General features: G+C 46.4%; 1 protein-coding gene across 1 annotated transcript; it reads left to right on the top strand.

The window, feature by feature from the left end:
• Nucleotides 1-1,400: 1,400 nt before the first annotated feature.
• Nucleotides 1,401-21,095, top strand: GCH1 (GTP cyclohydrolase 1; the record flags this gene model as incomplete). Its single annotated transcript, XM_082000073.1, has 6 exons — nt 1,401-1,704; nt 13,736-13,845; nt 16,097-16,152; nt 19,254-19,285; nt 20,291-20,375; nt 20,969-21,095. 6 exons carry the CDS (start codon nt 1,401-1,403, stop codon nt 21,093-21,095), a joined length of 714 nt encoding a protein of 237 aa, XP_081856199.1.
• Between the last annotated feature and the right edge of the window lie 6,821 nt (nt 21,096-27,916).

The raw sequence follows: 27,916 nt of genomic DNA, 5'->3' as shown, positions 1-27,916 counted from the left end.
TTGTCTTGGTTAAATGTAGCTCTTGTGCCAGGAGACGGGGAAAAGCCAGCGAGTCACACTCTGCGCCTCATCCCTCTGACAGCTCCGTCCACTCCTTATCTCCCCGGCAATTTGCCATTTCCTAGGCACAAGTGGGGAGAATTTGTCCCTGCTGCCTTAGGCACAGATCAGGTGTGAAAAGAGAGGGCTTTGCTGTGTCCCTTAGCATCTCGGCTGTTTATTTTGACAGCAATCCAGAAAATATTAGTTACCTGGCTTGCGGTTGGGGTGCGGGCGATGGAGCACGCACCCGATGCTCAGCTGGACCTTAAGACTCAGTTTCGATCTCGTAACATCCCAGCAGAGTTTCAGGTGGAGGGGACCTCCCTTCCAAACCGCCCGCCCCGGCATTGATTTGTGCACCAACATCCAAACCCTACGTGGGGCTGACGGCTGCCGTTGGCAAAGACAAGCTGCGCTCTGTCTCCCACATTTGCCCCAAAAGTGCCCAGAGGCTGCAGGATGCTCAAACCACTGGCAGCGGTGACGTCCCAGCCAGATCCCCATAGACATCCCAAAATATTTGGTCTCGGTCATCAGAGACAGTCACGGGTGGGAGTATGAAAGCACCGAGGCCCCTGAGCCCTGTGGCAGGAGGGTGTCTGCTGAGCTCCTAAGTTTGAAGGGACTGGAACCTCAGCTGTGACGAAGTGATAGGGACAGTCACGCAGGGGGGTAAATCCACACCCGGGATCTCTCTGGTGGATGCATCCCGCCGCCGGTGACTCATCGTACCCAGAAGGGGTACGATGGCGTCCCGACGGTGTTCCAGTGGCACTGGGAGCTACTGAGGGGAAGCAGCATCGCTCACCCCGGCGGGAAAAGGACCGGCTCTCGGAGTTTGAGGAATGAAGAGAAAATGGAGCACGATGTTGGGACCTGCCACGCAGGGCGAGGGCCCACATGCCGGCGGGACCCTGCGCGCCCGTGCTCTGCCGCAGCAGCCCTGCCGCTCGCCCTGGGCTGCCCACGGACGCGCCCCACAGTGGAGCGATGGAAGGAGGGGCACCCTACAACGGCTCGGGGTCCGACCCCGGGGTGCTCCCAGCCCCTCGCCTCAGCCGGCGGGCCCCAGCGGGGACACCCCACCCCCCGCCGCGGTTCCCCGCGGCTCCCCAGCGTCGCTCCGCCGCGGCTGGCTGAGGCCGGCCGGCTCATGACACAGCGGGTGACGTCGCGGCGGCGGCGGCCAATGGCAGCGGCGCGGGCGGTATAAAGCGGGCGGCTGAGACAGCGGGCGGGAGCGCTGAGGCGGCGGCGGGGCTGGGGCGGCGGCGGCGGGCGGGAGCGCTGAGGGTAACAGGCTCCGCCACAGCGCGCTGCCCGCACGGCGGCGGGCCGGCCGGGCCCTGCCGGGGCCCATGGAGGCGGCGCGGAGCTGTAACGGGTACGCGCGGCAGGAGAGGCCGCCGCCGCCCTCCGCCTCCCCGTCGGGGGGCGCCGAGAAGCCGCGCGTCCCCCCCGGCGGCGGCGACGGCTGGAGGGGCGAGCGGCCCCGCAGCGAGGAGGACAACGAGCTGAGCCTGCCCAACCTGGCGGCAGCCTACACCACCATCCTGCGCTCGCTGGGCGAGGACCCCGAGCGGCAGGGTCTGCTGAAGACGCCCTGGAGGGCGGCCACCGCCATGCAGTTCTTCACCAAGGGCTACCAGGAGACCATCTCGGGTAGGGAGCGCGCCCCCGGGGCGGGCGGGGGGCCAGGGGTCACCCCGGGGCGGGCTGCGGGCCGGCGGAGCTGGAGCCTACTGCTCTGGCACCCGCCCTGGCGCAGGCTGTCCTCCTTTATTTCTTCAGATGGGCTTTGCCACTGCCCTGTCACCGTACGGTCCGTCTGATGCCCCTTGTCAGTAAGTCATCAGCAATATGCGCTAGAAACACCCGTACCTGGGGATCTCTCCTTCCCTCAGTTTATTTTTTTTTTTTAACTCCATGCTGGTAAAGTTCACATTCTGTCATAAACTGCTGTGCTTCCGGTTTGGGTGAATAGAGCAAGTGCTTTTGCTTTCCCTTTTCTGGTGTAAACTTCTCAAGCTCTGGTGTAGAAACTTGTTGATTGTGCTTGCCTCCATCCCCAGCTGAGCTAGGCTGGGTTCAGAAGGGGTGGGACGTAAGTGGTTTGAATTCTCTCAGAAAAGATCCTGTTCTGCTGATGCTTTTATCAGGTGACGTTTTTCAAAGGTGGGAATGAAACTTGAGAAGCGAGGTGAGGAGGTCAGGGAGATCCCAGCCCCATCGCGGGGTCCTGGCGGCAAATATGGGTGTAGCGAGGTACCCCAGGTTCACATCTCTGCCCCGGGTGAGTGTCTTACCCGCTCGCTGGCTGCAGGCCCTCCCTGAGGACAGGAAGAGAGGAACTGGGTGGGATTTGTTCTCCTCATCACCAGCAACTCCAATGTTGTCTCTTGGTTCCAGTGCAGGGTAAATCCTGCTTGAAAATTTTAGCTTTTATATCAGTTTTTCTCTTAGCATCACAGGTAAGGGCTCTTAAGGAGGCACTCTGGCACATCTGACCACAGAAAAAGGAGGCAAATGGACCAGCTTTCCAGGAGAAGGAAATTAACCTTCTGGTGCTTCTTAGACTCTGTGTAAAGAATGTTAGGCAACATTACAGTCCACTAAGGACTGTACCCAGTACAAAAGGTAAAAAAGGGCTTGGGAAGCTGGGGAATTCCCCCTCCTTTCCCTCTTACAGTAAAAGGCAAGTTCCTCTTAGTGAAGAAGGGATGCAAATACTGTCAGGAAGGAGCTGATGGTGTTCTGCTCTCCGGAGTACAGCACTGGTGTTTTGAGCCTGCCCCAGAACTTTATCGGGGTGTTGCAGCTGAGTGAAGAGGCTGAACCGTGCTGATGCTGGCATCGGGGAGCTTCCACTAATGCGTCAGAGTCCTTTGCGTAAGTGCACTGTGCTTCAACTTAAAGGTTGGCCTCTGTGTTTATTTTCTTTTTCATTTCTCAACTGTTGACTCTTCTGAAATGAGATTGCATATAACTTCCAATATTCACTTACTCATGGCCAGCTTATACTCACGTGCCAATGTTGTGTCCTAGCTTTTCCCAGTTACAGCATTTCTGCGTCTGTGTTTGTTTTGCCTTTCAGATCGAACGAGGTTTTCAGGTTCATACCTGGAAATAAGCTCTGGACTGCAGTGGCCATCCTTGTTCCCTTCTTCCTTTAGTGTTTGAGATGAGGTTTCATCAGGGTCTCAAAGAATGATCCTTTGTCTACTGGGACTAACTTTCCTCATTTGGGGATTGTGTGTGTCTCTCTCCTGCTGTAAAACACAGGAGGTCTCTAGTCATCTTGCCAGTCTGTAGCAGAAGGATTTTTTTTTAGTGGTAGTTTCTGAGCATGAATTTCTGTGCTAAACCTAGATGAGATTGCTGCCCATCTTAAGTCCTCTCTTATCTTGCTGCCAGTTTTGTGTGCAGAGCTACACATTCCCTTAACGGTTTTTAGTAGCTTTTTTCTGTTTCAGCATGGGTTCGCTGTGACCTGACCCTGTCCCGATCTAATTAAGCAGAGTAGTTCTGGATGGTCTTCTCTGAATATCTGTACCTGGGAAAGTGCTGTGTTAAATCTGAGAGTAAAAAGTGTTGCTGCTAGGTGCTGTACTCTCGGACTGCTTTTTTCTTTTCTTTCTAGGAAATAAAATGAAGCTGTGATACTAATGTTCCTTCCTGTGTCAGGTGGGGAATCCTTTTACTTTCCAGCTACTCACCTCTTCTTATACAGTACCCAGCTTCCAGTCTTCTCACTCTTACTAGCCAAACAGAAGAAAGAGTTGTAGCTGAAGGATGAGTCCACAGCAGCTAGTGGAATGACAAGTGGATGAGGAGTTGGCTGGGAGAGTTTCTATGGAAGTAACTTTGCCTTGAGAGGGTTTTAAATGCATTGTGAGACCTGGAGCCAACAACTGCAAAGTCTTTGGGAACAAAGCTAGCCGTGGGACTGCAGCTCCTGCTTTGTCTCTGCTGCAGCATCCTGATGTGGTGTTCACTTGGTTATGCTAATACCTGTCTGCCCAGCCAGGCTGTGAACTAGACAGGAACTGGCTTGTAAAAGAAAGGAAAAAAAAAAATCCAATCAAACAAAGAAAAAAAACCCAAAACAAACCTCAAACAAACAAAAAAAAAACCCCAAAACAAACCCCAACAAAAAGCAGCCCTGACCTCTTGTTTTTTCATGGTTGTTTTTGCAGCTTATTTGGCTCCCTTATGTGGAACTGTCTGGATGGGCAGAGGTTAAAGTAGTGATTTGTGGGATGCGTGAGGAGTGTGTTCAAGTTTACCCCACGACAGGCGGAAGATAAAAGACAGTTACAATAGCTGTAAGTCCCATCCTTTCATAAAAGGTTTCCCAAGGAAGAGCTCTGTGGTGGTCATTGTACAAACACAGGGCTAGAAGCAAGGTATGTTGCAACAGGCACCTGTCTTCAGCTGGCCCCAGCTGAGCTCACAACCCTTGCCAGTATGTGGAAATGTCATTGCCAGACTGCAGCCAGGAAAGAGTGACAAAGACAAACCAAGGTATTGGATGTTAGTGCAGCTACAGGCTTTAAAATCGGCATTGTGGGTTGGTTTGAGTATCTGCCTTGGGTAGGCAGGAGAAAAACCAAATAATTTCTGATGATGTTTTAATTTTCCATATAGGAACATAAAAAAGATGGAATAGATACATTCCCAAATTATGAAACGTAGCGAAGGCTGAAGAGGGTAAAGTTGAAAGTACACCATAGGAGGTCTTCAGTGTTTAATGTGCTTGACTTGAGCCTCACTTGCTGTGAGAATGTGGGGGTTATGTGGCTGGGCACAAAGCTATGCTGCCCGTTGCTCTCAGAGGTTAGTGATTTGAATGGTGCCTTGCTCTGACCTGTCACTGAACACTTTTGAGTGCAGTCAGGTTGCTGGAAGCTTTTTGGTATGGTGAGGGATGACAGTCATACCTGCCCTGCAGCAGCCTCTCCTCTGTGGTGGCATGGGAGGAGAAGTCAACCAAGTGGCATGAGTGGGGCGTATAGTTTAAGAAACCCTGGTTCCTTTGCTTTTAAGGAATGCTTTTGGAAGCTACTGAGCTGACATGTGGTTTCAACAGTTAGCAGATGGGTGGTGTTTTTCTTTTTGAGCCTTGATTGATAATTCATCCTTAAGAACAAACTTTTTTCTTGATCTTTTTGATTACCATGTGTCTGAGAACATAATACATTTGGGGCATGCTTGATCTCCCTTTCTGGGTGTTGTCATTTTGCTTCCATGACACCTGATTGTATTTGTGTTTTTGTACTTTCCCTAACTTAACTTTGCAGTGTCGTAGGGAAGATTCCATTTAAATTCTGCCCTTTTTCTCCATTCAGATTTCTGTGAAAAGCAGAGAAGCTGATTCTGCTTTCCAGCTTCCACCATGTGTGCATTTCCTAGCTTGTTTTCAATAGTGCAGGGAAAGAGTGTTCCCGTTTTACCTCTTATTCATCTTTGCTATCTGAGTTCTGCAGCTGGTCAATATTGTATTTCAGAGCCATTAGTAGACTTTACTTGCTAAATGTCTAAATCTGGCTCTTGCTGTTCTTTCTAGATTATGTCTTTTTATTAATCCTGGCTTTACTAAAGGCCTCAACCTCTTTCTTTGACAAAATGTATTCAAATGTCTTGATCTCACTTCTACAGTACTAGTCAACAAGCTTTTGTTGGAGGAGCAAGAATGCCTCCAGTGGTTTCAAATAAAATCCACCTGGGGACCAGATTAAAAATGCTAGTGGTTCACACTTGGGCATCTGTGTAAACTAACAGCCATTACAACAGAAACCTCTTCCTGTGTTGGTAAGGATGTCAGAGCAGACAGGATACTGAAAGTTTGACTGCTCAATTTCATGCACTGCCTTTGCATGAGCATCCAAGAACTTGTTTTCTTTTCCAGGGTCAGGTCTGTCAGCTTTATACTTCTGGGAGTAAATTATATTGCAAAGTAAATATATTGCTCTCTTGGTGAGAATATAATAATAATAATAGAGGTGAACCAGACTGTTGATAGCTGGTTGCCTGTAACATTCTTATAGTTGGCTCAGGCAATTGTCTGCCACACAAAAAGACTAAACCTTGAGAGATCTGACCCTCCTTTTACTAGAGGCTTAATGTCATACTTGGGGGGTGCTGTCTGTGAGCCTCTGTATAAATACTACAAAGCACAAGCGTGTGCAAATGCAGTAAATGAGTGAATAAATGGCCATACAAGATTGCAGACAGTATTAAGTTGTAACTGAAGCTGAAGACTTCAGAATCAGTCTTGTTAAGCAGAGGTAACTGATAAGTTACGGAAATGGTGTCAGTTACGGTGAGCGTCAGTGATGTTGGCTTCAAAAAGTAAACCATAAAGGAGTTGGTTCTGGTTGTGTAATCCTGTAGGAAACGTTAGGCACAGGATTGAACAAGCTGCCTGCATCTGCAGTAGGAAGTTAACTTGTTTTCATCAGCCGTAAGCACTCTTAAGTAAAACAGCATGCTTATTAAACAGTGTACTTGCTGGTAACAGTTGTTACATGAATAAAGGCTGGAAGACTTTTCTGGTAGGTATGTTAGCTTTCAAGCATGTTGGCAGGTTCAGCTGTCCTTTCAGCATGCTTAACAGGGAGATGAAAATCAGAATGCTGGGAGAAGGTAACTTTGCTTTCTGAACCTCACTGGTTTGAAAGACTGCATGGAGGCTTTATTTGCCTGGAAGCTAAGTGACTCTGTGCAATTTTTATTTTAAAGCAAATAACAACTAGTTAGGTCTCATACAGTAGATTAACACCTGCTGAACTGTGTGTATGTTGTTTTTCCTCTCTCATTAGTTTATGTGCTTCTCCTATGGTGAAGGGTGAAAAAATGCAACCTTAATACTCTTTTCTTCATCTTCTTGTCTGTGTCGATTTGGTATTTTGACAGATGACAACAATGGTGTAAGCGCATAAATTTTTCCAAGCCTACTCAGTGTGCTGTGGGTGAGAGGTGCTAAGCATCGCTACGTAAAAATAGGCAGTGCCTTAAACAAGGCTGGCTGATCAGCAGCACTACCCTTTGCGAAGAGCTGGTGAGTTACTTCCTTCTTTCCTGGAAACAAGGTACTGCTAGTTCTCTTGCTTCTCATAGATGCAACAGTCTAATCTAGTAGCAACTTAAACATCAACATTACTCTGGTATAGCCGTGGCTTCTTATAAACTGGAGGGTGGGAGATACAAGTTGAGTAAGGTTCTTGGGGGTTTCTTTCCTCAACCTCTACCCCTGCCTGGGTGAAGCATACCGTACTGGAACAGGTACTTGATGTGGTGTCGTTTCTGCTGGGAACTAGGACTGCAGGCCTTCCCAGGATGATCTTCTCTGCCCATTAATGCTTAAGCAAAACCAGATTTGTTAAGCTTGTTTGGGGTTTTGTTGGGAATTTATTTAACGTCTTAACCTCTTGGATCTTAACTATTAAAGACTTCTGATCTCTTCATGTTTCTTTTCCAAAGTGTTGTTTCATCTCTGATTTCCTGTGTGTTGATTTCAGAAAGAAGTGTGGATGGGGGGGACTTTCAGCACCTTCTATGACATGAGACATTGAAATGGTTATTGAAAATCCTGATACATTGTAATGAGCATCTGACATAACCCTGCTTTTCTTCATATTAATAAACCTCCTGGCAGAGGACAACTTCTAGAACCTAATCTTAGCTTCATCTGAGACTCTGCAATAACTGATCTCTTATGAATAAACCTGAGTCTCACTGCAACACCGAAAGGTGTCTTACAGAAAAAGAAACAAATCTGTACAAACGATGGCCAGAATTACTTGAATAGCAATAATGCTTTTCCTCAATTTTTGCTTTTATGAAATGTGCCTTAAATTGCACATCTGGTTCACCTCTCTACTGGTTAACTGAGGAATTAAGCTTTGCTTCTGAAGCAAATGTTCCTGTCTGAAGTTGAATGTCTGTTTCTAGTCCTTTGGTGTCTCAGTGATGAAATCTGAAATATTAGTCATAAACTTGTAAATTCTTTTGTGTCTGAGTGGTTTTTTTTGTTTCCTGTTAGGAAAATGTGTTATGGCAAGGAAGCCACATAGTGCCCATTTAATTGTCTCTGCAGCTTTTGAACTCTTGCCTATTTAAATATAATGTGGCATCTTAGGCTGTCTCTTTTCTAGAGCTCTTCAAGACTTCTTGAAGCAAATGGTAATTCTGTTGTGCATTGGCACACCCAGATCACTCCCTTTCTTAGCAACCTGAAGTCATTAACTTTCTGCAGCAGTATGAACTCTCTCTATATGAATGAGTGTTTTTGTAACCTGATTCTTTTCTGTGTATGAGTAATAACTTTCTGGTACCTTTTGAACACCGGAAGGCTGCAATAATTTTCTTGTGCTGCCTTTCTAGAATATCTTCTCTAACTACAGTTATCCTGGAGTGTCATCACCTGAATAAATAACAGGTTTCAGTTTTGATTCTACATCTTACTACTTGCCCAGCAGCAACTGAAAGCAACTGAAATTCCTTACAGCAATTTCCTTCCAGATCTAATTCTGGCCCTGTAGTCTGTTGGTTTCCTACCACACATTCAGCTGTTGGCTCATGGCTCCTGCTCTCTCACTTACATTGGTCTTGAGATGAAGAGGAACTTCTTGAGAAAGGCAGTCAAAGGTATCTGCCAACATACCCTAGCTCATTCTGCCTTAGTGAATGATTAGCCTTTGGTTGCTGGCTCATGGCACTGCTGTTCTGGAGTATCCTCCAAACCATGACCTGTTCCTAGTTCATGTAGGCAAGGTCCCCTGCCATCAGTTTTGGTGTAACTCTGTCTGTGTTCCCAGGAGAGCAGGAGGTACCTGACCGCAGCCTGTACTTTAGTTTGTTTGAGCTAATGAGCATTGGTATGGTGTGACTCGCCTCACCACCCTCATAGGGCATCTGCTTCCTGTGGCCTGAACCCATTCCTATGATGGCCTCAGCTGCCTGCTGCAACTTATGGGTCACCATGGAGAGCATAGGGACTGTCAGCGAGGACAGTCTGGAGCTGTGTGATGAGTATCAGGAGAGCCTTGTGCCTTATGCCTCTGCCAGGGTGAATGAGCTCAAGGAACGGTAACAGGGAATCTCTGAGGCTGCCTTCATCCTGTTGACACTGAACAGTCTTCAGTCTGACTCCTCTCAAGTGGAGCAGTGGGGCAACTTAACACCACGGGGAGGTACTTAAACTTGTAATGGGAACAACCTACATCACTTCACTCTTCTGTCTCCCAGACGTAGTAGAAATGGGATGCCTGGAGGGCTGTGAAGCTGATGCACTGCTGCCCTGCGGAGTGCTGCCATCCTTCATTCCCTTCACCTACTGAGCCAGCTGCTGGGTGGGCTCTCGCTTCGTTGGTTGCCAGAGGTGCTTTTGCTTTCCTGTGTTACATTAAAGCCATGCAAATAGTTTCTATAGCAACAGGTCTTTTTGCTTAGCTCTGACGCAAAATCCCAAAAGGTCTTTCTCGTTTTGTCTTCATTCAATTCTGATTTTTGCATTTATCAATTCTTTTTGAAGATAAAGAGGGGGAAAAATTAATTCTGCTCTGTTTCAGGAATTAACTTGCAGCAGAAATGACTGTTCAGTTTTAAGAGTCTGCTGAAGTTTCTATGCCCGGACTTGAACTCTGAGCTGAAGGAAAAATCAGCTGGAATAATCTAGAGCGCCCCAACTGTACATAAAATATTTGGGTTTGTCCCTTCCTCCCGGCCGTATATTTTAATTCGTGTTTTAGCTTTTCTTAATACGATGTATCTAGGCTTAAGGACTTAAGCAGTAAATTCCCTTAGCTTTTCTGAGGTGGTGGAAAATAAAAATGGTGTTATTTGCAGGCTCCTTTGGCTTATAAACAGAGCTTGGTGGCATCACTTGAGCACAGCTGTGAACTGAGTGAGGGGAGGTGTGACTGAGAGGCCAAGGGAGGATGTATGAACATACCCACCTTCTTTCCAGCAGAGGAGATGGTAGTCCTGTCCTACTGATGTGGATGATTATGTAGGTGGTACTTGGAGGGAGTAAGAGTGTTGCTTCATTTGAGAGGAAGGATTTCCTTTTTGTATTAAGGAAAAGTAGCCTATTGAGGAGGAGCCCATCTGAGCTGCAGGTACCTTGCTTTGTCAGGAAATCAAGCTAGCAATATTTACTTCTAGCCCTCCTTCCCTCTAAAAACCCTGTTGCCCTTTGTGCTTTTGCTTTGAAGATCCTGGTGCCCACAGGAGGAAGGGATGGAAAAGATGCAGTTGCATTAGAAGGGCAGGTGAGTACTTTAGAGCCAAGACCCACCTAGTGTAACAGCCATGTTGCTCTGTGTGAACTGGGGCAGGCCTGTGGAGGGACAACACGACTTTTAGATCTTGCCCTGAGTGGCAAGAGTAAGTGTTTTGGGGCCTCCAAATGAGAAAACTGAAATCAAGCTAGTGAAGCAGGCAGCGTGGTTTTGTAGGTAGGATGAAAGAACGGAAGAAGAGGCATGAATTTGTCCACAGCTTTGCTTCTGGCCTGGTTAATCTGAGGCCTTGTTTCCCCTTCTGTCCTTTCAGCTCTAAGTTTTCCAGAACATGTGCTATAGGATGCAGGCTGAGCTTGTCGGGGCCCTGTTTGATGCTATTGCAAATTGAATGACTGAAAAAGGCAGACAAAGTAAGATAAAATGGTATTGCTTCCCTGCACAAAGCGTTTGAGTCTGCCAGACAAGTCTCTCCTGTGTAATTACTGAAAACAAGTGCTGCGGTGGGACATAGCACAGCATCTTGTCACAGTTTACTCTTACCTAACTCTTCGTTTGTCAACGCAAGGCTTGGATTTCAAAAAGGGATAGACAAGCTTCAAGCTATGCTTATTTTTAGGAGAACAGGCTTGTGAAGTGTGAGTGGGAGGGACTGGGGCAGGGTTGGGGTGACTGGATCTCTCTTAACACTGTGGCCATTTACTCAGGTAGTGGCCTTCAGTCTCACACTTTGTTTTACCTTTGTCTCCCTGTGTCATCTGGCAGTTGTGAAGGGGTTATTGGAGGGGCTAACACTAAGCTGATTTCTTCCGTTCTGGACTCTGGCCCTCCTTCTCAAGGAGTAACTGGTGCTGACTTAAAATCAGCACACCCTGCTGCAGACATGACCGCAGAGGTTGTGCGGGTGAGCAGGTATCGTCTGTGATCTGGCTGCAACTTGCTGCTAACCTTAAATAAATCCAAGGTGCAAAATTGGCAAGGCCTGTATAAGTGAGACGCACGAAGCAATTCCACAGCTCTGTGGTTATATTCTTGACGCAGTGATCTGTTTGCTTACACACCTTTAAAACTCCCTTGGCTGTGAGGGGGGTAATGCCCAAACTGCTGTGACTCTGGGCTGTAGCCTCAAGAGGGGATATGCAAGAAGGATGGATGACCTTTGTGTTCCTGTTTGCTTGCTTTAGCTGTGAGAAGGATGTGTTTTGTTCCTGAAGTTGCCTGTGTGGTACTTCACAGGCCACTTAACCTTCCCACCCCCCTGCCCCCAGCTTTAAAAGAGGGCTCACAGCTCTCTCCATGATATGATGTGGCTCTTCGGGATTCCAGTAATAGAGTTAGGTTCCTTAGATAAAGTCTGTAAGGATATATTAATACATCTTTTATACATGAATAAGTGTGTATATGCATATATATGTACATATGTATGAGACTGAGCGGCTGAAGTATCTTGTGTGTAGCTTTGGCCTTACATTGTGTCACACATTACCATGACTCTTAATGAGAACATGGCCGTTTTGGATTGTTCTGAACAGTCTGCTTTGCGAATGTGCTGACGTAAATCCATATCTAACATCAGGCTCTGATACGCTCCTGGCAAGGCCGGTATGAGCCAAGCTGGTGGTCTAATAACAGCAGCAGTCGCTCTGGAGATACTTCGTGGATCCGTTTGGATTTTGTTTTAATAATGCTGGGCACAGTAGCAGGATTTGTGAAACCACTGTTTGCCTTTCTGCTGTCGAAATGGCATGTCCGCAGAGTGCTGCGGGAGGGAGCTAAGAACCCAGACGGCTGCTCTGTCTCCCTTTCCCTCTCCTCTGAGCCTGCTCTGTTTCAGATTCTGGTTATTCCTGGTTGAATTCATAGTTATACAACTGCATGATGCTCCCCGTGTAATCAAAATCCTCTCTAACGGTGTTTGGTGTAAACTAGATTTGAGGAACAAAATCCTGTGCCTTTACAGAGGTTTTTCCTGGCCTCTTTCGTGGCCCCTACTCCTGCCGTCTGACCTGATCAAAAGTCTTGTGGGGTTCAGTCTTGCAGGTTACCAGCCATTCTCAGGAAAGAACGTGCGTTGCAGGCAGAACATCTTGCGCGCGGTTTCCAGGGTTACCTGCGTAGTGCTGATAGCAAGCAGGAAATTAAAATGCTCCATGATGATGATACGTTATCGACAACAGATGGTGGCCATTAGGTGTACGTGCATGTCAGGGGAAGGCATAAAGGCAAGTAGAGCAGACACAACTATTAGATTTGTGTACTTGTCACTGCAGGTGCTAAGCTCCACTGTGGATGAAGCAGGGCAGTCCCTGAGCACCCTGGTTCCCCTTCTGGCCATGGTATATGTGACTCTGGTTCCTGGAAGTAACCCCAGTTGCCAGTGCAGCTCCAAGCTAACTTGTTTGCAGAGTTCCTTGTTCTGATTATCAGCCCTTCTGTACAGCTACTTCTCTCTTGCTACTCTCTCCTGTCTCTCTTGTGTACAGCTCTTCTGTCTTGTCCTTCAAAAGGGTGTTCTACTTTTAACCTCTCCGAGCATGGTCTAGCTGCCTGCGGTCTTTGTGGAGACTGTAGTGATCTGCTGTAACCTGTGTCAGGATTGCTTGAGGATGTGTTGGGGGACTGCTAAATCTGGAAAATCGGCTGAGAATCTGAAAAATCAGCTGAGGATCTGTTCTGCTGAGCTCTGAGACTAACAAAGTGTCACGCTATATGTTGCTTTTCTTACTGTGCTGTGTCTTCTTCCTTCTGTCTGAGTTTCTCCACCTCAATTCCATGTTGTCAGGTGCAGAATTAGGTTGGAGCATGCATATGCGTGCCTGCTTTCAGTTCAGGACAGCACATCTCTCCCCAGTCTGTGGATACAGATCTGTCTCTTCGACTTTTGTGTATGCCTAAACAGTTGCTGGCTGTTTCAAGATGAAATAAGAGAGTATCTTCCTTGCGTGCAAAGCCTTCTTGAAGATAGTGATGCCAGTGTCGAAGTGTTTGCAGAAACCACTGTGGTGGCTTAGCTTTTCTCAAACCTCAGGCTCAGCTTTGGTTGTGGTATGTGGAAGCACTAATGGAAGCCCAGTTTGAGATGTGCAGCATCTCATCTTCAGCACTGGCTTTATCAGCTGTAGTCTTAACTGCTCTTAAGATGTCAGTGATTCTGCAAAGACTAGGCTTGTCCTAACCTAGGCTCAAACTATTAGTTAAATAAAACACTATAGGCTGACTTCTGGTGTAGCACATAGGTAGTCTGACATAGCACTGTGGCAATTGTGTGATCATAGGCAAACCAGAGCGTACTTGTGAGTTACTCCTTACTTGCTTCCTATATCTTTAACCCTGAAATCTGTAGTTCTGAGACCGCTATGCTCTTGCTACGAGCTTTCTCAGATACTGGCTGGAAGAACCTTCCATGCTTATGCATTTATTTTTTTTTTAATGCAAATGTTTAATTTCAGATGTTCTGAATGACGCCATCTTTGATGAAGATCATGATGAGATGGTAATTGTGAAGGACATAGACATGTTCTCATTGTGTGAGCATCACCTCGTTCCTTTTGTTGGAAAGGTAACTTCCTCACAAAACAAATGTGGGAATACATGATAAAAGACCTAAAGTACATGTAAAAGACTTTGTAGCTGTAACTACAAAGCTTTTAAAGCTGTAAGTATTTACTGCTTACGGCTATGATTCTAGAAGTTAATCTTCAGAATACAAATAAGGAAGACCTCCTTAATTAATGTGAGTTTTATTTGGATTTAAGCTCCTAAAATACAATGCTCAACCTTTCCTAGTCTAAGTAATGTAATGGTTTCTGACATTTCCTATCAAAGCTCTTCGTGAAGCAGCGGCAAGCCTTGAGGGCAGACATCTTGATATTAAACCAGCTCACCCTGCACGCTGGCTCTGTCACGGATTTAGCTTCTGGCTCAGAGCTATCTAGTGCACATTCACCTCAGGAACCCCTGTGAGTGGAACAAACTTCTGATTAGCAGCCCTGTCTTAAATAAGCAAGCCCAGTCAGGGAGGGGGTGATCAACATTGATTAGTGGGAGGCTGCTTAGGTTGGGACTCCCATGAAAGGGGCTGGTGTTTCAGATGCGATTGAAATTGTGATGCCAATAACTTTAAAAATAAAATAAAAATTCTCAAGTTAACCGCTGTAAATGTGATGAAAGGTTCAGAGTGGGTAGTCCTTCTGCACATCTCGGCCCCTTCACTCTCATATCAGCACAGAAGGATGAAGCTTATTCTGATCCATCTGCTCTACCATAAAGTACTTGCAGGCCAGAGAGTAGTGAGTGCTTTTGTTGTCTATAAAATTCGATCAGTACCACACACGTTCCAACTAAACTATCTCCAAAAAATGAAAACCCTAACAGAAACCAGCCAATTACTTAGTTGAGTCAACTCAATTTCATCTGCTTTCTTTTCTTACTGCTAGTATTTTATACTGGAAAACAAGGTAACTTCTCTTTCTGTGCAAGCTTTCTATTTTGCCTGTTATTCTTGGTTACACGTACTGTGTATATTCTCTTCGTTACTCCTGTGGCAATATATGCATTCTTTTTACATCTAGCTGTTTAGCCTGTGTGGTTTGGAGAAATCTCCTCGCAAACACCGAATTGGTCCTGCTCGTATAATGGTCTGCTAAATGACTTGGTATGCCTCTAAATATTCTCAGACTAACCATTCTCCTGTTGGGTACATCAAACAGGCTGCAAATACTGACCAGTAGGTCTTGTATTTGCAGTTCTATCTTAAATGAAATTAAGACATTCACAAAAATACTCTATGGGGAACAGGATTCAACGCTTATTTCTAAGTTGTGTCTCTTAATTTATCTGAAATGTTTCATGTCTTTTCAGGTGTCAGTGGGTTGATTACCCAACAGAAGTGATAGGAATGAGCAAGTTAGCCAGGTAATTAGGTGCACTGTGGTACCTCTAATTGCAGGTACAGCAATACAGGATTCTGAGATGGGGCCTCTAGGCAGAGTGCTAAGACAGAATCCTACACTGACACTCCCCTACTGTATCTTGGCTAATTTTTCAAGTCTCTAGTACAGTGACACAAATACTGGCTTATAATCTGTTATAACTGTAAACCCACTGGAATTCAGTAGTCTATGTTGCTTTCTAAAAACAAGAAACTAAATGGCTTTCCCCCTACTTTTGTATATGAGCGCTTTTCTCAAGAATTTATTTCAACTTAGTGCAACTACATGTTCAGTATGAATGTTCAGCAAATTCATATTCGAGCAGGATAGAAGTTGACTTAATCGTAGTGATCTATGGTACTACCAAAGCAGGAAAAAAATAAAATCAGTAAGTGCAGCCTGATTTTGGTGGCTAAGTATTTCTTGCCATCAGAACTTTCACGGGAAGTAAAGTACAGTCCCTCTCCCTCCCGTTCCCTAAATCCATTTTAGGTCTTGGAATAAAAGCATGTTTGTTTTAGATGAACAGCGCTGTGCTGAGTAATAGACTGCTTTTTGTACCCGAATGTAGTAGAGCTCTAGCATTCCTGAGACTTGGAACATAAGCCTTGACTCTTGAAGAGTTGTAATTTTTCTCCCCCTCAGAAAACTTACCTATTCTTCACCAGGACACTGACCTCACCAGACATTTACAGTCTCTGTTAGCTCCACAATTTTTCAGGCTTGCATGGTGGCATGTTCCTCCCACATGCTAGGACTTCTGGACTGTTCCAGAGTTAGTTCTGGGGCAAATGCACATCTCATTCTCTATGCATGAGTTTCATATGCATTTGGAAGTGTGGTTTTGATTCTGCTAATGGTTTGTTCTCCTCTGTTTAGGTACATATTGGCTATCTTCCTAACAAACAAGTACTTGGTCTCAGCAAGCTTGCTAGGTAAGTGTTAATGTAATGAAAGTGATGCTAATTTGTAAAAAGGATTCCAAGCTGTGCTAACTGTGCTAATCTTTCTAATCTGGTCCCCTTCTAAAGCTCAACCCACTCTGTGTCCTGGATTTGGGTTTAGACCAATCCTCAGCATTATGTTTTTTGTGGAGAGGACAGATAAGTCTTAAGAGCTCTGTGTTAATTCACATCAGTCGACTGTAGTAGAGCTGTAATGCTTTTGTACGTTCATCCAAAGCATTGATGTCTGCAGGGAGCACAGAAGCAAGTACAACAGAGAATTTGGTCATGTTCTGAGGCAGGCCACAAAAACTAGTGGGGATCTCTAGCTGTTTACTGCTTGTTGTTTATATTGACTGATGAGAACAAAAATCCAAAACTTCCAAACTGTAAATGACCGCATTCTATTGTGTTTGAATTGAAATTGAACCTAAAGCTTTCATCTGTTAGCTGACTCTTCAGATAAATTTGGCATTTCTTTCTTTCACTTGAGACCTGCTGAGAGAGCTGTGGGGTAGATTGTATAGATAAGGTTCAGCCTAAGAAACAAAGCAATTATGATACACTTGAGGAATCCATTTGTTATGTAAAATAGCTTTTTCCTCAGCAAGTGCCCTTGGATCAGTTGTTGCACTGAGTCTTGTTATCAAGTGACAGTTTCTAGTTCTGGTGGGGAAGGGGATGGTAAGTCTCTTCCATAAGCAGATTACTGGAGACCGGAGTGGAACGGTCTCTTGAGAAATTAATCTGAAAAATTGTCTGTAGTTCAGAAAGACCACATAGGTTTTGCTTATACTTTCCCTGATAATGTCTGTTAATCTTGCTGTAGTTCCAGTAATACTAATGAGAATTAGCCTTGTAAATCTGCATGCCTGCTGGGTTTTCTTAGCAGGTAAGAAATGTGTAGGATATGACACTAAAATGCTTTAAAGTCAGTCAGCTCTGTTCTGTGCTCTGCTTGCACAACAGTGAATTTGGTTTGGAGTGGAAGGGCCCTTGGAGGTCACATCTTTGCTAATGTAACTCATTACAGGGAGGCCATCTTCATGGCTTCTAGCAATGCTTATAGGAGTAGACTTTCCTCTGATTAAAAGGCCAAAACAGGCAGTTCAACATATAAATTTTTTTTGTATCTGTTTCCTGTGGCTGTACCTAAGTGCTGAAGCTGTAGGACGAGGTTCTGAGCTGACAGCGCTGCAGCTGCTGGGCAGAAGACTTTGCCTTCTGTAGCTGCTTACACTTGGGGATGTCCGTGTGGCAGTTCATGGCTTGTTTCATGTGCTGGCTGGCACTCGTGTGGCTGGATCTTTTTAAGTGGTGAAGGCTTTTTTTGAGTTGGATTTCAGAAGGCAAACATCCTTCCTGAAGAGACTGTCTTAAGCACTTAGTTTCATTTCTGCAGGGCCTGAACGCAGGGTTAAGGATCGCATTTGAAATACGCATCAGTTGATTTGTGCTCGCTCCGGTCTCTAGGTACCTCTGAACTGCAGATATAAAAAGGAGCTCAAAACTGTCTTTCGTGATTTTTAATGCAAGTGGCAACATGGTGCTAGAAGTCTACAATTTTTCCTCCTCTTTATTCTCAGTATAGGAACCTGTATGAATATGTGCAAGGCTTCTTGTGCTGTGCTCGAAAGGTTAAATCTTGCCTCTTTCAAGTTAGGGTAAAACTCCCATATACTGCAATAGTGAAAAGATTAGATTATTGTATAACAAAATGTTCTCAGTCCTCACTTGCTTTTGAGTGCTTACCATGAAGAGATTGGTGGGCCACGTAGTGCTTCCCTTTTGTGCCCTATATAATGCAACCAGTGTTCGAACAAAGCTTTGTGAGGCTGTTGGTACTGTAGGCCTAATCTTTTGTAATAGGATTAGCCTAATGTGGTCATTTTCTGTAGTTGTGGATGACCTGTGTTCAGTAAACAAATATCTCTGTTTTTTTCAAGTTCAGGCTTGAAAATGCTAATGCAAGTAACTGTTTTTACATAAACATGCTTATAGGACTTCTTATATGCAATGCTGGTGTAAAAATATCTCGGCATCAGCTTTTTTCCTATCCATATATTTAATCTAAATATTATGTTGCTTTGTTTAGAGTAGCTATAACACAACCATTTCATTTCTGGAAGGGAGTTTCTGCATATAATTCTCTCTCCAAAACAGCAGGCAAATCTCATTGTCAGAAATGTTTCTTGCAACTAATGCCTCAGGCTGTAACTAATCCCACTGACTGCCTCAGTGTCTGTTTTTTGTCTAGTCTGACCAGATGGGTATTAAAGCTTTCTGTAGCAACTTCTTTACATGGCCACTTGATGTGTAATTAAGCATTTGAGGTTGGCATGAATAACCCATTGAGTTACAGAGCAGTTATAAGACTTTCCTTAAATGTGTGGGTTATAGTACTGTGGTTATAAATGATGGTAGTATCACTTGCATTGCCCTACAAATGGCTTAAATTTGAAGTCAGGTTCGAGAGCAGCACGAAGGTGGTCCCTGCGCTGAAATGTGAAGGATGGTGTGATATATGGGTGGATAGTGTCTGTTTTTAAATAAAACCAATTCTGTCTCGTTGTTTGTAGTTAACTCTGTGGTTAAATGCAAGAATCCAAAACATCTCCTGCTTAATTTCAGTAGCCTTCTGGAAATCCCAATATCTGAATTGTCCTTTAAACAGCATTCGGTTTAGATTGAAGCAGAAGGAGTTAGTCTGACCTCAGTTCAAGGATTAACTTTCAGGGAGTCTTTGGGCACGGATTCCCTTGCAACTGTGTGATGCAGGTGGGTGATGGTACAGGTAATTCAACAGTAACAGCCAACAGAAGAAGCTCTAAGAAGAAGTGACAGATTTGACCCTGAAACAGTCTCTGGGCTGGTAGTAGGGGGGACTCATCACTAGAGACAGTGATGTGCTAAGGGAAGTCCTTCAGCAGTGCTGGGCCAGGGGCTGAGCAGCAGCTTGATGTCGTGTGGATTTCCAGGAAGGACATGGATCCGTACAGTGGTCTTGTTTGATTGTGTCAAGTTAGTTGTGAAGATAGGACAATGGTTAGATAGGAATAAGTATAATGTTGTCTCTTTCCTTTCTCCTTTAGGATTGTGGAAATATACAGTAGAAGATTACAAGGTAAACAGATGAATTTTTGGTTTTGTTGTGTGCAGTCCTTTGCTGGCCAGCTCAGGGTGCTGGTAATTGTAGGTGGACTGTAGCTGTGCAAATTTTAGTGTGAAGAAAAACACTGTGCTCTTGAACAGGTGTTCCTCATCTGTCATCTTAGCTCCTGCGTTTCCAGCGAGGGGTAAAATCTGCCTATGAAAATAGATGTAGGCAGTAACTGATTCAGAGGATGAATGTGCTACAAGATACAGCTGCCAGGAATAACTAAACTAGTTGGATGCTGCTGGAGGTGAACTCTCCTACAGATAATTTGAGAGATGCTTTCAAGAATTCTTGTCTGAAGAGATGAAGTGAGAGCTGCTATGTTACAGACTGCCTGCCTGCTGCCCGCGAGAAGCGGAGGAAGCTGCAGGATCAGAGGTGTTGGGCTGGGCTCAGCCTGCTGTTGTTGTCCTGAGGTTCAATTTAGCCTGTCCTTGTTGACAGAAGTCTTAGTGACCGTTGGGTGTCGGACTGGTGAACAAAGGGTGTTAGAGCTGCAGGAGGTAAAGCTTTGCAGGACAATAGACTCTCTTAATTTCCTCATTTTTATCTCCATTTCCTTTCCTTAAAAAGAGAAACTGTGTGTAGGGAATGAATAGTGCAGCAGTAAAGCCAGTGAACAGATATATAAAAACTGAAAGAAAATAGAGAAGCAAGAAAATCTAACTGCGTAGTAGGAAATGTAAGAGCTGTTGTAACAAATGATGGTAACGCAATTCCTGCAAAGATGTAATGCAAAATGACTCCCCAGATAAACGAGCAAATAAAAGGTCTGTTCCAGGATACAAAACATAAGATAGGATTTGGTACTAATAAAATTTATTTAGGAAGAGCAGTACGTGTGTCTGGGTGGTGGTGGTGGGGAACAGGCACGCTTGGAAGCGAGGATGCAGTGTTGCTATCCAGATAGTGGCGGTGCGTCGGTGCTAGTCAGATGTAACCCCGCGCCTGAACTCCCTGTTGTTCTTTCAGTCCAGGAACGCCTTACCAAACAAATTGCAATAGCCATCACAGAAGCCTTACAGCCCGCTGGAGTTGGAGTGGTTATTGAAGCTACGTAAGTTACTCTGAGCTGTTCCGGGGTAGCGGCGGGGCTGTGTGTGGTTGCCGCTGTGTGCTGCGGAGCTGCTTTGTGCCGCCTCTTTGGTGGTGGTAGCTGTGTGCTGTGCTTGTTTGAGGCAGAGTGCAGGCAGGAGTGATCTTTGCCCGATCAGTAATGGCCTGGTGGGTTGGGGCTGTTTAAAGTGGGGGGGCCTACCTTATCTGCTGCTGAGATGTGGCAACTGGCAGTGTGGTCAGCTGTCCCGGTTGCACTGGGTCTGTGCTCTGCCTCAGTGCACCTTCTACTTCTTCAAGTAGAGCAAAGCTTGGGAGTAGCAACAGGCATGTCTCTGTGATCAGAATTTGCCTGGGAAAGGTGGGATACTCTTAGGATCAGAGGAGGGAAGACAGTGCTCCGGGGCTGGGAATTTGACTTTCTTTTCCATAGAGGGCAGCTGAGGTACTAATGACAGAGGTCCTCTCTGGATATGGAGGTTGTGTCACTTCCCCAGAATTTAATGTGACCGTGTAAGAAACACCTCTCTTTGTGGGATTACTTCTTTCTTTTGAGGATGCCTGATTTATCAACTCCCCTCTCATTTCTTCTAGGCATATGTGTATGGTAATGCGTGGGGTACAGAAAATGAACAGTAAAACAGTAACCAGCACAATGTTGGGGGTATTCCGGGAAGATCCAAAGACCCGTGAAGAATTCTTGACACTCATCAGGAGCTGAAACTGTGTTATTCTCTAAATGCGCTCTGGAGATTGTTCTGTCCAGTGTCACTGTCTGTTCTTACTTGTTCCTACGTCTCACTTTTAAACTAAATCATTGTGAATTGTTGTCATAGTCTTTGTGCAGTAAAAGACTTCTCATGGCAAATGAAAATGTAATGATGAGGTAGGCTCCTCCTGGATTTCCAATGATGCTGATGTCACAGAGTTACAAGTTACAATTAGAATTTTGGAAATGTTTTTCCATCCAGAATGCAGCATATACTGCTGTTAGAAGAAAAGCTTGGGAGTGAAATGGATATTCATGAAATAGTTATGTTTATTAGAATAAACATGGAGCATCACAGGAAACAATTGAAAAGCTGTGGATCCTTCTAGGACCACGTATGCTGTAAATGCTATACCTTTGCTGAAAAGGATGGTCCTGAATTATCTCTGACTATATTTTATTACAAGTCCTGTAGTGGCTGTTTCAATATCTGGATATGTATGTTATACCTCTTTGAGATGTTACCTCTGGTGGTGTTCTATATTCTTGCTAGTGTTAACTCTCCTTTTTTCTGTGTGTGGTTTTTTGTTTGAGAAATTTAAAACACATTTTTCCTACCCTCTTAACATGCAGGGAATTAATGTCTAAATTATTTGGGGCATAGTCTTATTTCAGTATAAAGGGTTTTATGCACCTTTTTGTCTGTGCCTGAGAATGTCTGACCACTTGAACTGTTAGTTTCTTACTATTTTTAACCAAACTTTAACAGAGGGGAGGAAAAAAAAAACCCCGAGTCTGTCTGCAGACTGCTAAGCTATCCAAAGAGGTTTTTAATGATATTTATATCTTGAGCTTTCCTTCTTGTATTTCCATGGGTTAGGCTGAGAAGCTAAATCTAGTCTGATAATCTGAAAATGAAGATTTCTCTTCAAGTATTTCAAGATTTGCATCTCATAAATGTTGGACCAAAGGTGAGCACTGAAATCCTGAACACAGCACATTGTACCTCTCCTGCCTGACGGCAGGTCATTTCAGGGCAAAGTAACCTGAAATGACAACAACTTATTTCGTAAGAGCAATGGAGAAAAGCATTTCCAGGGCCATCAAAATGAATTGAACCACATTTTTCTGTGTATGTGGCAACATCTGTATGTGGCAGTATTGGTACAAAGGGTTTCAGTCAACTGGACTTGGCTGAACTTCTTATACTTTGTTACAATTTTAATGGGTGTTTTGTAACTCTTAATTGGGAAAACATGAGGCGCAAATGAAAACCACCCTTCTCCAACTAAGCACAGGAGGCAAAACTTAAAATAAAATGTCAGCCAGGGTGTCAGATGCCCACAATGCAGGTTCCCATGGTCATATTGGCTTTGCCGAATATGAATCCAAGATGTTCCGAAGGCAGTTCCTGGTCTGGCAGGCTCAATCTCAGCAACATTCGTGTCTCTTGGTTCAGCCTGTGTTGGAAACAAAATGAAAATCATGTCTGGTCAAATTTCTGTTGGGCCTAAAGAACTTTCAAGAGCAACCACCTCATGCTTTTAATTACACTAAGTTTACCTTGATGACCTGCACAGCATTATTGGAAACATCTTTTATAATATCCTCTGTCCTGGATTCTTTAGAGTTAGGTGCTATAAAAGTGTGTGTCTGCTAGCATAAACAAGCTGTGTGGTGCACGTTTGTAAAATACACTAGCTCTATGGCATTTGTTTTCCTTAAATGATAGAGAGCTGATATTGCCACTTTCTGGTTCAGTATGTTTCAAATATCCAGCTGAAAAGCCTTAAATCTTTCTTGCCTGAAGTTCAGAGTAAAACTCTTTTTTTCTTTTTAGTTCAACAACCTGAAGGAGAATTTGAGGACCAAGGGGGTACACACTAGTACCTTTGTTTCTCTTTGCTGTAGTTTGGAGCTTAAGTATCTGTAAAACACTGTCTTGCTCCCGAGGTAACGAAAAGTTGCATTTTAACCAGTTATCTCTATTCAGGATAAAGTTCGCATTGCGTCACCAACTGTTTTTTATTTCCATGTGACCTGTAGTCCTTAAAACATACCTCTCTCTACTTGTGGCCTTGGATTTCGTTCACATTTTTGTTGTTGTAAGACTTGGTGCATTTTTTTGGAACATTAGCATTGTTCAAATACACAAGCTTTAACTACACCCGCTGTGTGTGTGTATGTATAGTACATACAGTCTGCTGTTGTACCACGTAAAAGTCTATTGTCTCTAAAACATTAAAGCACAGTGTTATCCTTTGGAGTGGTAGCATCCTTCGTGACTTGGAGGCAGTGGCACACAAGGAAGTGGCCCAAGCCCCATCATCTTGGACGGGGGTTGTTTCTGCACCAGCAGGTGCTCCAAGCCTGCTCTTCTGGGGCAGTGGTTGTTCTTGTCCACATTTATTGACTGGGCAGTAAAAAAAAAAAACCCTGAGACTTGGTGTCACCTTCTTCTAACTGGTCCTCTGTGCTGGAGGAATCAACAGCAACCCAGGGGAAGGGGGACTGTGCGGGCTGAGTGTGGGCGTCTTGCAACTGCCCTGTCGCTTCTCCGTGTCCAGAGCTGCCAGAAGGAGAGCGGGCCGTGCCTGCCTGCCCCAGGGAAGTCCCCTTGTAGCCCTTTCCCGTTTACCGGTTGCTCTTTGATACTGCCGGGCAGTTTCAAGGGGCAGAGGGTGCCTGAGCTGCGGTTGGAGCCGGGACTGCGCCGACAGCTGAGCACGTCCTGCGAGCTGCCGAGCTCTGCCAGGAGCCCTCCTCAGGCTGCCTTGGCCCGGGCTTTTCTGCAGCCTGGAGGAGAAAGGGAGAGGAAAAAGATGACATTAAATGCCTATATGAAAATTAGCAATCGCTGCTTTAATCACTTACCGACTTCTCTGGGTCAAAACGCAAGATAAATCAAGCCAGGGTGAGGAAGAGGCAACCAGGGAAGTTTTGGGCTGTGGGCAAGGGATGGGGAATCTGCTGGCACAGCGTGGCTTTGTGGGCGAATGCTGTGGCAGTCAGAAATGGAGGAGGAGCAATGAATGAAAGCCCTCTCCAGCCCTTTGTGGTTGTGTGTGTGTGGTTTTTTTCCAAATGGTCTGTCCTGTTGGGAAATAACCCTCCTGGGGAGCCCTAGGAGGATTGTCAAGAATTGTCTTTGTTGTGAAGCTGAATTACTTCTGTCTTTCTCACGATTGTATATTAAAGCTGGTGGCTGTAGTGGGAAACAGCCTGTTTGTCAAAACAGGCACTTCTGCAATTTTCTCTTCCCTGCCTCTTTAGTTTGGGTTTGTTTGGTTTTTTTTAGGTGTGGGATTGGGAAGGAGCCTTCTTGGTTTTGTGATCATGGGAAAATCTGTTTTCACTGGGGCAAAAAAATATTCAGCTGGTCAGTGTTTCCAGCTCAAAAATAAAACAGAAGGGAGTGATAAGAGCCAAATCTGTAAAAGAACTGAAAGCTGTTATTAAGATAACAACCCCTCTCCCTGACCTACCACGCCTCCCACGCTCCCACCTGCGTTAGCACTTGCTCTCTTCGGCTCCTGATACCCTCCGGTGGTACCTGTTGCATCTCAGTCTTTTTTCTCAAGAGTCTCCCATATAAGCAGCTTCTTCGTGTTTTTTCTATCGCTGTGGTTTAATTTCAGGTGTCTCCCACCATCCCCTGCACCTGTGGTGACCGGTCAGCGAGTCCCCGTGCCATGCCTCGCCAGGTCCTCGGCGCAGGCTCTTTGGTCCCCAGCCCTTGCGTTCTGCCTCCAGGTGCAGGTTTGTGCTTGGACTCAGGCAGCTTTTCACAGCTGGGAGCCCCGGGAGGCGACGGGTCCGGCTTGTCTCACAGCGTGAAGACATGGCCACGGCTCCCTGGTGCTGTGAGTTCCCTGCAGAGGCCTGGCTGGTGGGTCCCTTGCGCTGCCAGCACGTCCCAGCTGTCCTGACGTGGGACCTTGCTGGAGATGGGGATGCCTCTCCTGGAAACTCCTGCCTAGCTGCACTGCCTGTGACTGGGCCTCATGCCGCCTTCGTTGTCCCAACGGTAGATTTTTATGTTCCTTATAAAGTGCAAGTCCCAAAACTTCTTCCTCAAAGCACCCTCTTGTGTACAGCCTGCTGCTGGCCATCGGGGACGTGGTGAATAATGGGTGCTGCTGCCCGCAGACGTGCGAGCTGCCAGCCCAACCCAACCTGTCCCCAGGGGAGCTCATGCAAACGTGGCCAGCCCTGTGGTTAGGTCTTTGGGAGGGAGGTACGAGGAACCCGGGCAGTACCAGCTAGCTGGGAAGCCCCTGACAGATGGCCAGCCTGCGGCTCCGCGTGCTCAGCAGCGGGGAGCTGCGAGCTGGAGTAGCACTGCTGTGTCCATCGGTGCGGTTCGGGTTCCTGAGCGGGTGGCTGTTGTCCATGCCTCAGCCAGGCTGAGTACCCTGCAAGTCGGCACTTGCAGGGGAAGCATCAGAAGAGCTCCGTCTCCTTGGACATTTGATCCAGGTCCCAAAACAGGCTCTTTCTGGCCAAAAATCTGCCTTCGGAGTGACTGAGTGGCTGCAGTCGAGGGCTCTGATCATCCCGGAGGCTTTACGCAGCCGTCGCAACCTTCCAGCAGCTCGTGGGTGCTTAATGAGCTCAAATTGTGCGTTACCTGGCCGCTGGTTTCTGCCCCTGCTCCCTCGAGTGAGCTGCCGGCGTTGGGAAGGAGCCCCCAGTCAGCTGTGCCCTTTGAGCTCTGGCTGAGCCCTTCTGCCGAACTCCGGGAAATAACCTTTATGGAAAGCCTTGCCTTCCAGTTGTATTTAAAGTAGTAGTTGAGAGGCTATAAAACTTTAAAACTCTTTTTAATAAGGCTTGGGCTGGGCTGGCAACAGGAAAGCAAATAAATCACAGTATTCAAAGAAATTTTGCTAAAACACCCAAAGAATAGCATCACGAGGAATTTATTTATTTTTTTCTAACAACCCTGTGTTGTGTTTTTGGAGTTGGGGCTTTGCAGGGGCGGCTCTGGCAGAGCGGAGCGTACCACGTTCCCTCTCTATTTGCTCTGCTGCACCGTACCGAGATCGCAACAGTAAAGCAAAGGTTGAAAATCCACCATAATAAATAAAGCTGAATAAGCTACGCAGGCCTGCAAACTATTTAAAAAGTGTTAAGTCAAACCTCGGTGGTGCTTCTTTCGCCTGGGGTGTACGAATGCCACCAAAGGAGCGATTCCTGGGTGGGTTCCCACCACCCAACCTTCACCTCCCCAACCTGGGGAGCCCTTCACCGGCTGCTACGGGGGGGGGAGTTCACGCCTCGGCTCGGTCCTGCCCTGGCTGTGGGTGCCCTCTCAGCATCCTGCCGCGCCCCTGGAGAAGCCGCATCTCCCCGTACAGCTGGTATTTCTTTAGCTCCCGTGTCCTGCAACGCCCAGGGCAGCCACGCACCCACCTGCCGTGGAGCTGCGCCGGCGGGTTGGAGGAGGTGACCGGGACGTGCTGCGGCGCATCGGTGTGTAGGAAAATGGCAAAAGTTATTTTTTCTGTATAAACAATGTTATCAGCATCCAACATTAGCAATGTTATTACAACCAGATTAGCCAAAGAATGACTGGGGGGGTGGGTATCTTTGTGGTAAAACAAATGGTAAATTTGTTTTTAGCTATTATTTTTACCTCCTGCAGGGAGGAAAGGATCATCCCTCGCGTGCGTTTTCTGCTCTAGCCAGAAATATCGCAAGTTGTGTGGCCCGTAGTTACGTTAATTATTGTAAGACAAAAGCTTTGCCTTAAACATCTGCCCCGTTGGCGTCACCTTCATGAGGTACCTGCGGGATACGTTTAGGATTGTAGAATCACAGAAGGGTTTGGGTTGGAAGGGACCTTTCAAGGCCATCTCGTCCAACCCCCCTGCCATGAGCAGGGACATAGTCAACTAGAGCAGGTGGCTCAGAGCCCCGTCCAACCTGACCTGGGATGGTTCCAGGGATGGGGCATCTACCACCTCTCCGGGCAGCCTGGGCCAGGGTTTCACCACCCTCATTGTCAAAAATGTCTTCCTTCCAAAAGTTTTCTCCTAACAGATCTCGGTTTGTTTTTAAGGCGTGTAGGATGACAGCCCTTAGTGCTGTGCAAACGCTTCCTATGGGCACCCGAATCCGCGCAGCCACGGGGGTGCCAGCCCGGGGCTTCGGGCAGGGCGCACCTCAGGTCCGTGCTCTTCTGGCCTGGACCCTCCTCTCCAATCTCTTCTCCGTTGCTCGTCACCTGGGGAGATAAACTGCGAGGGAAAAGGCTCTTTTATCGCAAGGGGCCAAGGCAGCCAGAGGAGAGAAAGAGGAGGACGGGACGGGATTTTGCAGGGAAGCAGCAGCGGGAGGGATAGCCGGCAATTTTGCAGAGGTCCCGGCTCTGGCTGGGTGATGCTCAAGGTCAGGGATGCGGAGGGAGGAGAAGGAAGGCCGGGCTGGCTCCCGGCCTCCGCAGCCGCCCGCCCGTGCCCAGGGATGCACAGTCTGTGGCTCCCTCTGCTGAGCCCGGCCCCGAGCTCCGCTCGCCACGGGAGAGGAGCGAGAGCTTTCCTGGAGGCTGGAGACGCTTTTCGGGGAGGCCTGGGGGGTCATCCTGATGCCAGGCTGGGGAGCACGGGGAGGATGGGAGAAAGGCACCCAGCCCCTCCGCTGCATCCCGCAGCCCACACTGCCTCTTCACGGGGGTGGAGATGGTCTGTCAAAAAGCAGATGCTAACCTGCCAGGATAATCTTTGAAATTAAAATCGGCCAAAATCCTATTTTCTGTAGAAAAGTGGGCATTCTGGCTGAGCTGGGCAACTTCTCCTCTGACGAGTCTCTGTCAGCAGGATTTTTTCTTA

The sequence above is a fragment of the Phaethon aethereus genome (assembly GCF_964289735.1).
Source record: "Phaethon aethereus genome assembly, chromosome: 5".
In the NCBI taxonomy this organism is placed as follows: domain Eukaryota; kingdom Metazoa; phylum Chordata; class Aves; order Phaethontiformes; family Phaethontidae; genus Phaethon; species Phaethon aethereus.
The sequence above is the reverse complement of the archived record's forward strand: the minus strand, read 5'-3'. Positions and strand labels throughout refer to the sequence as shown.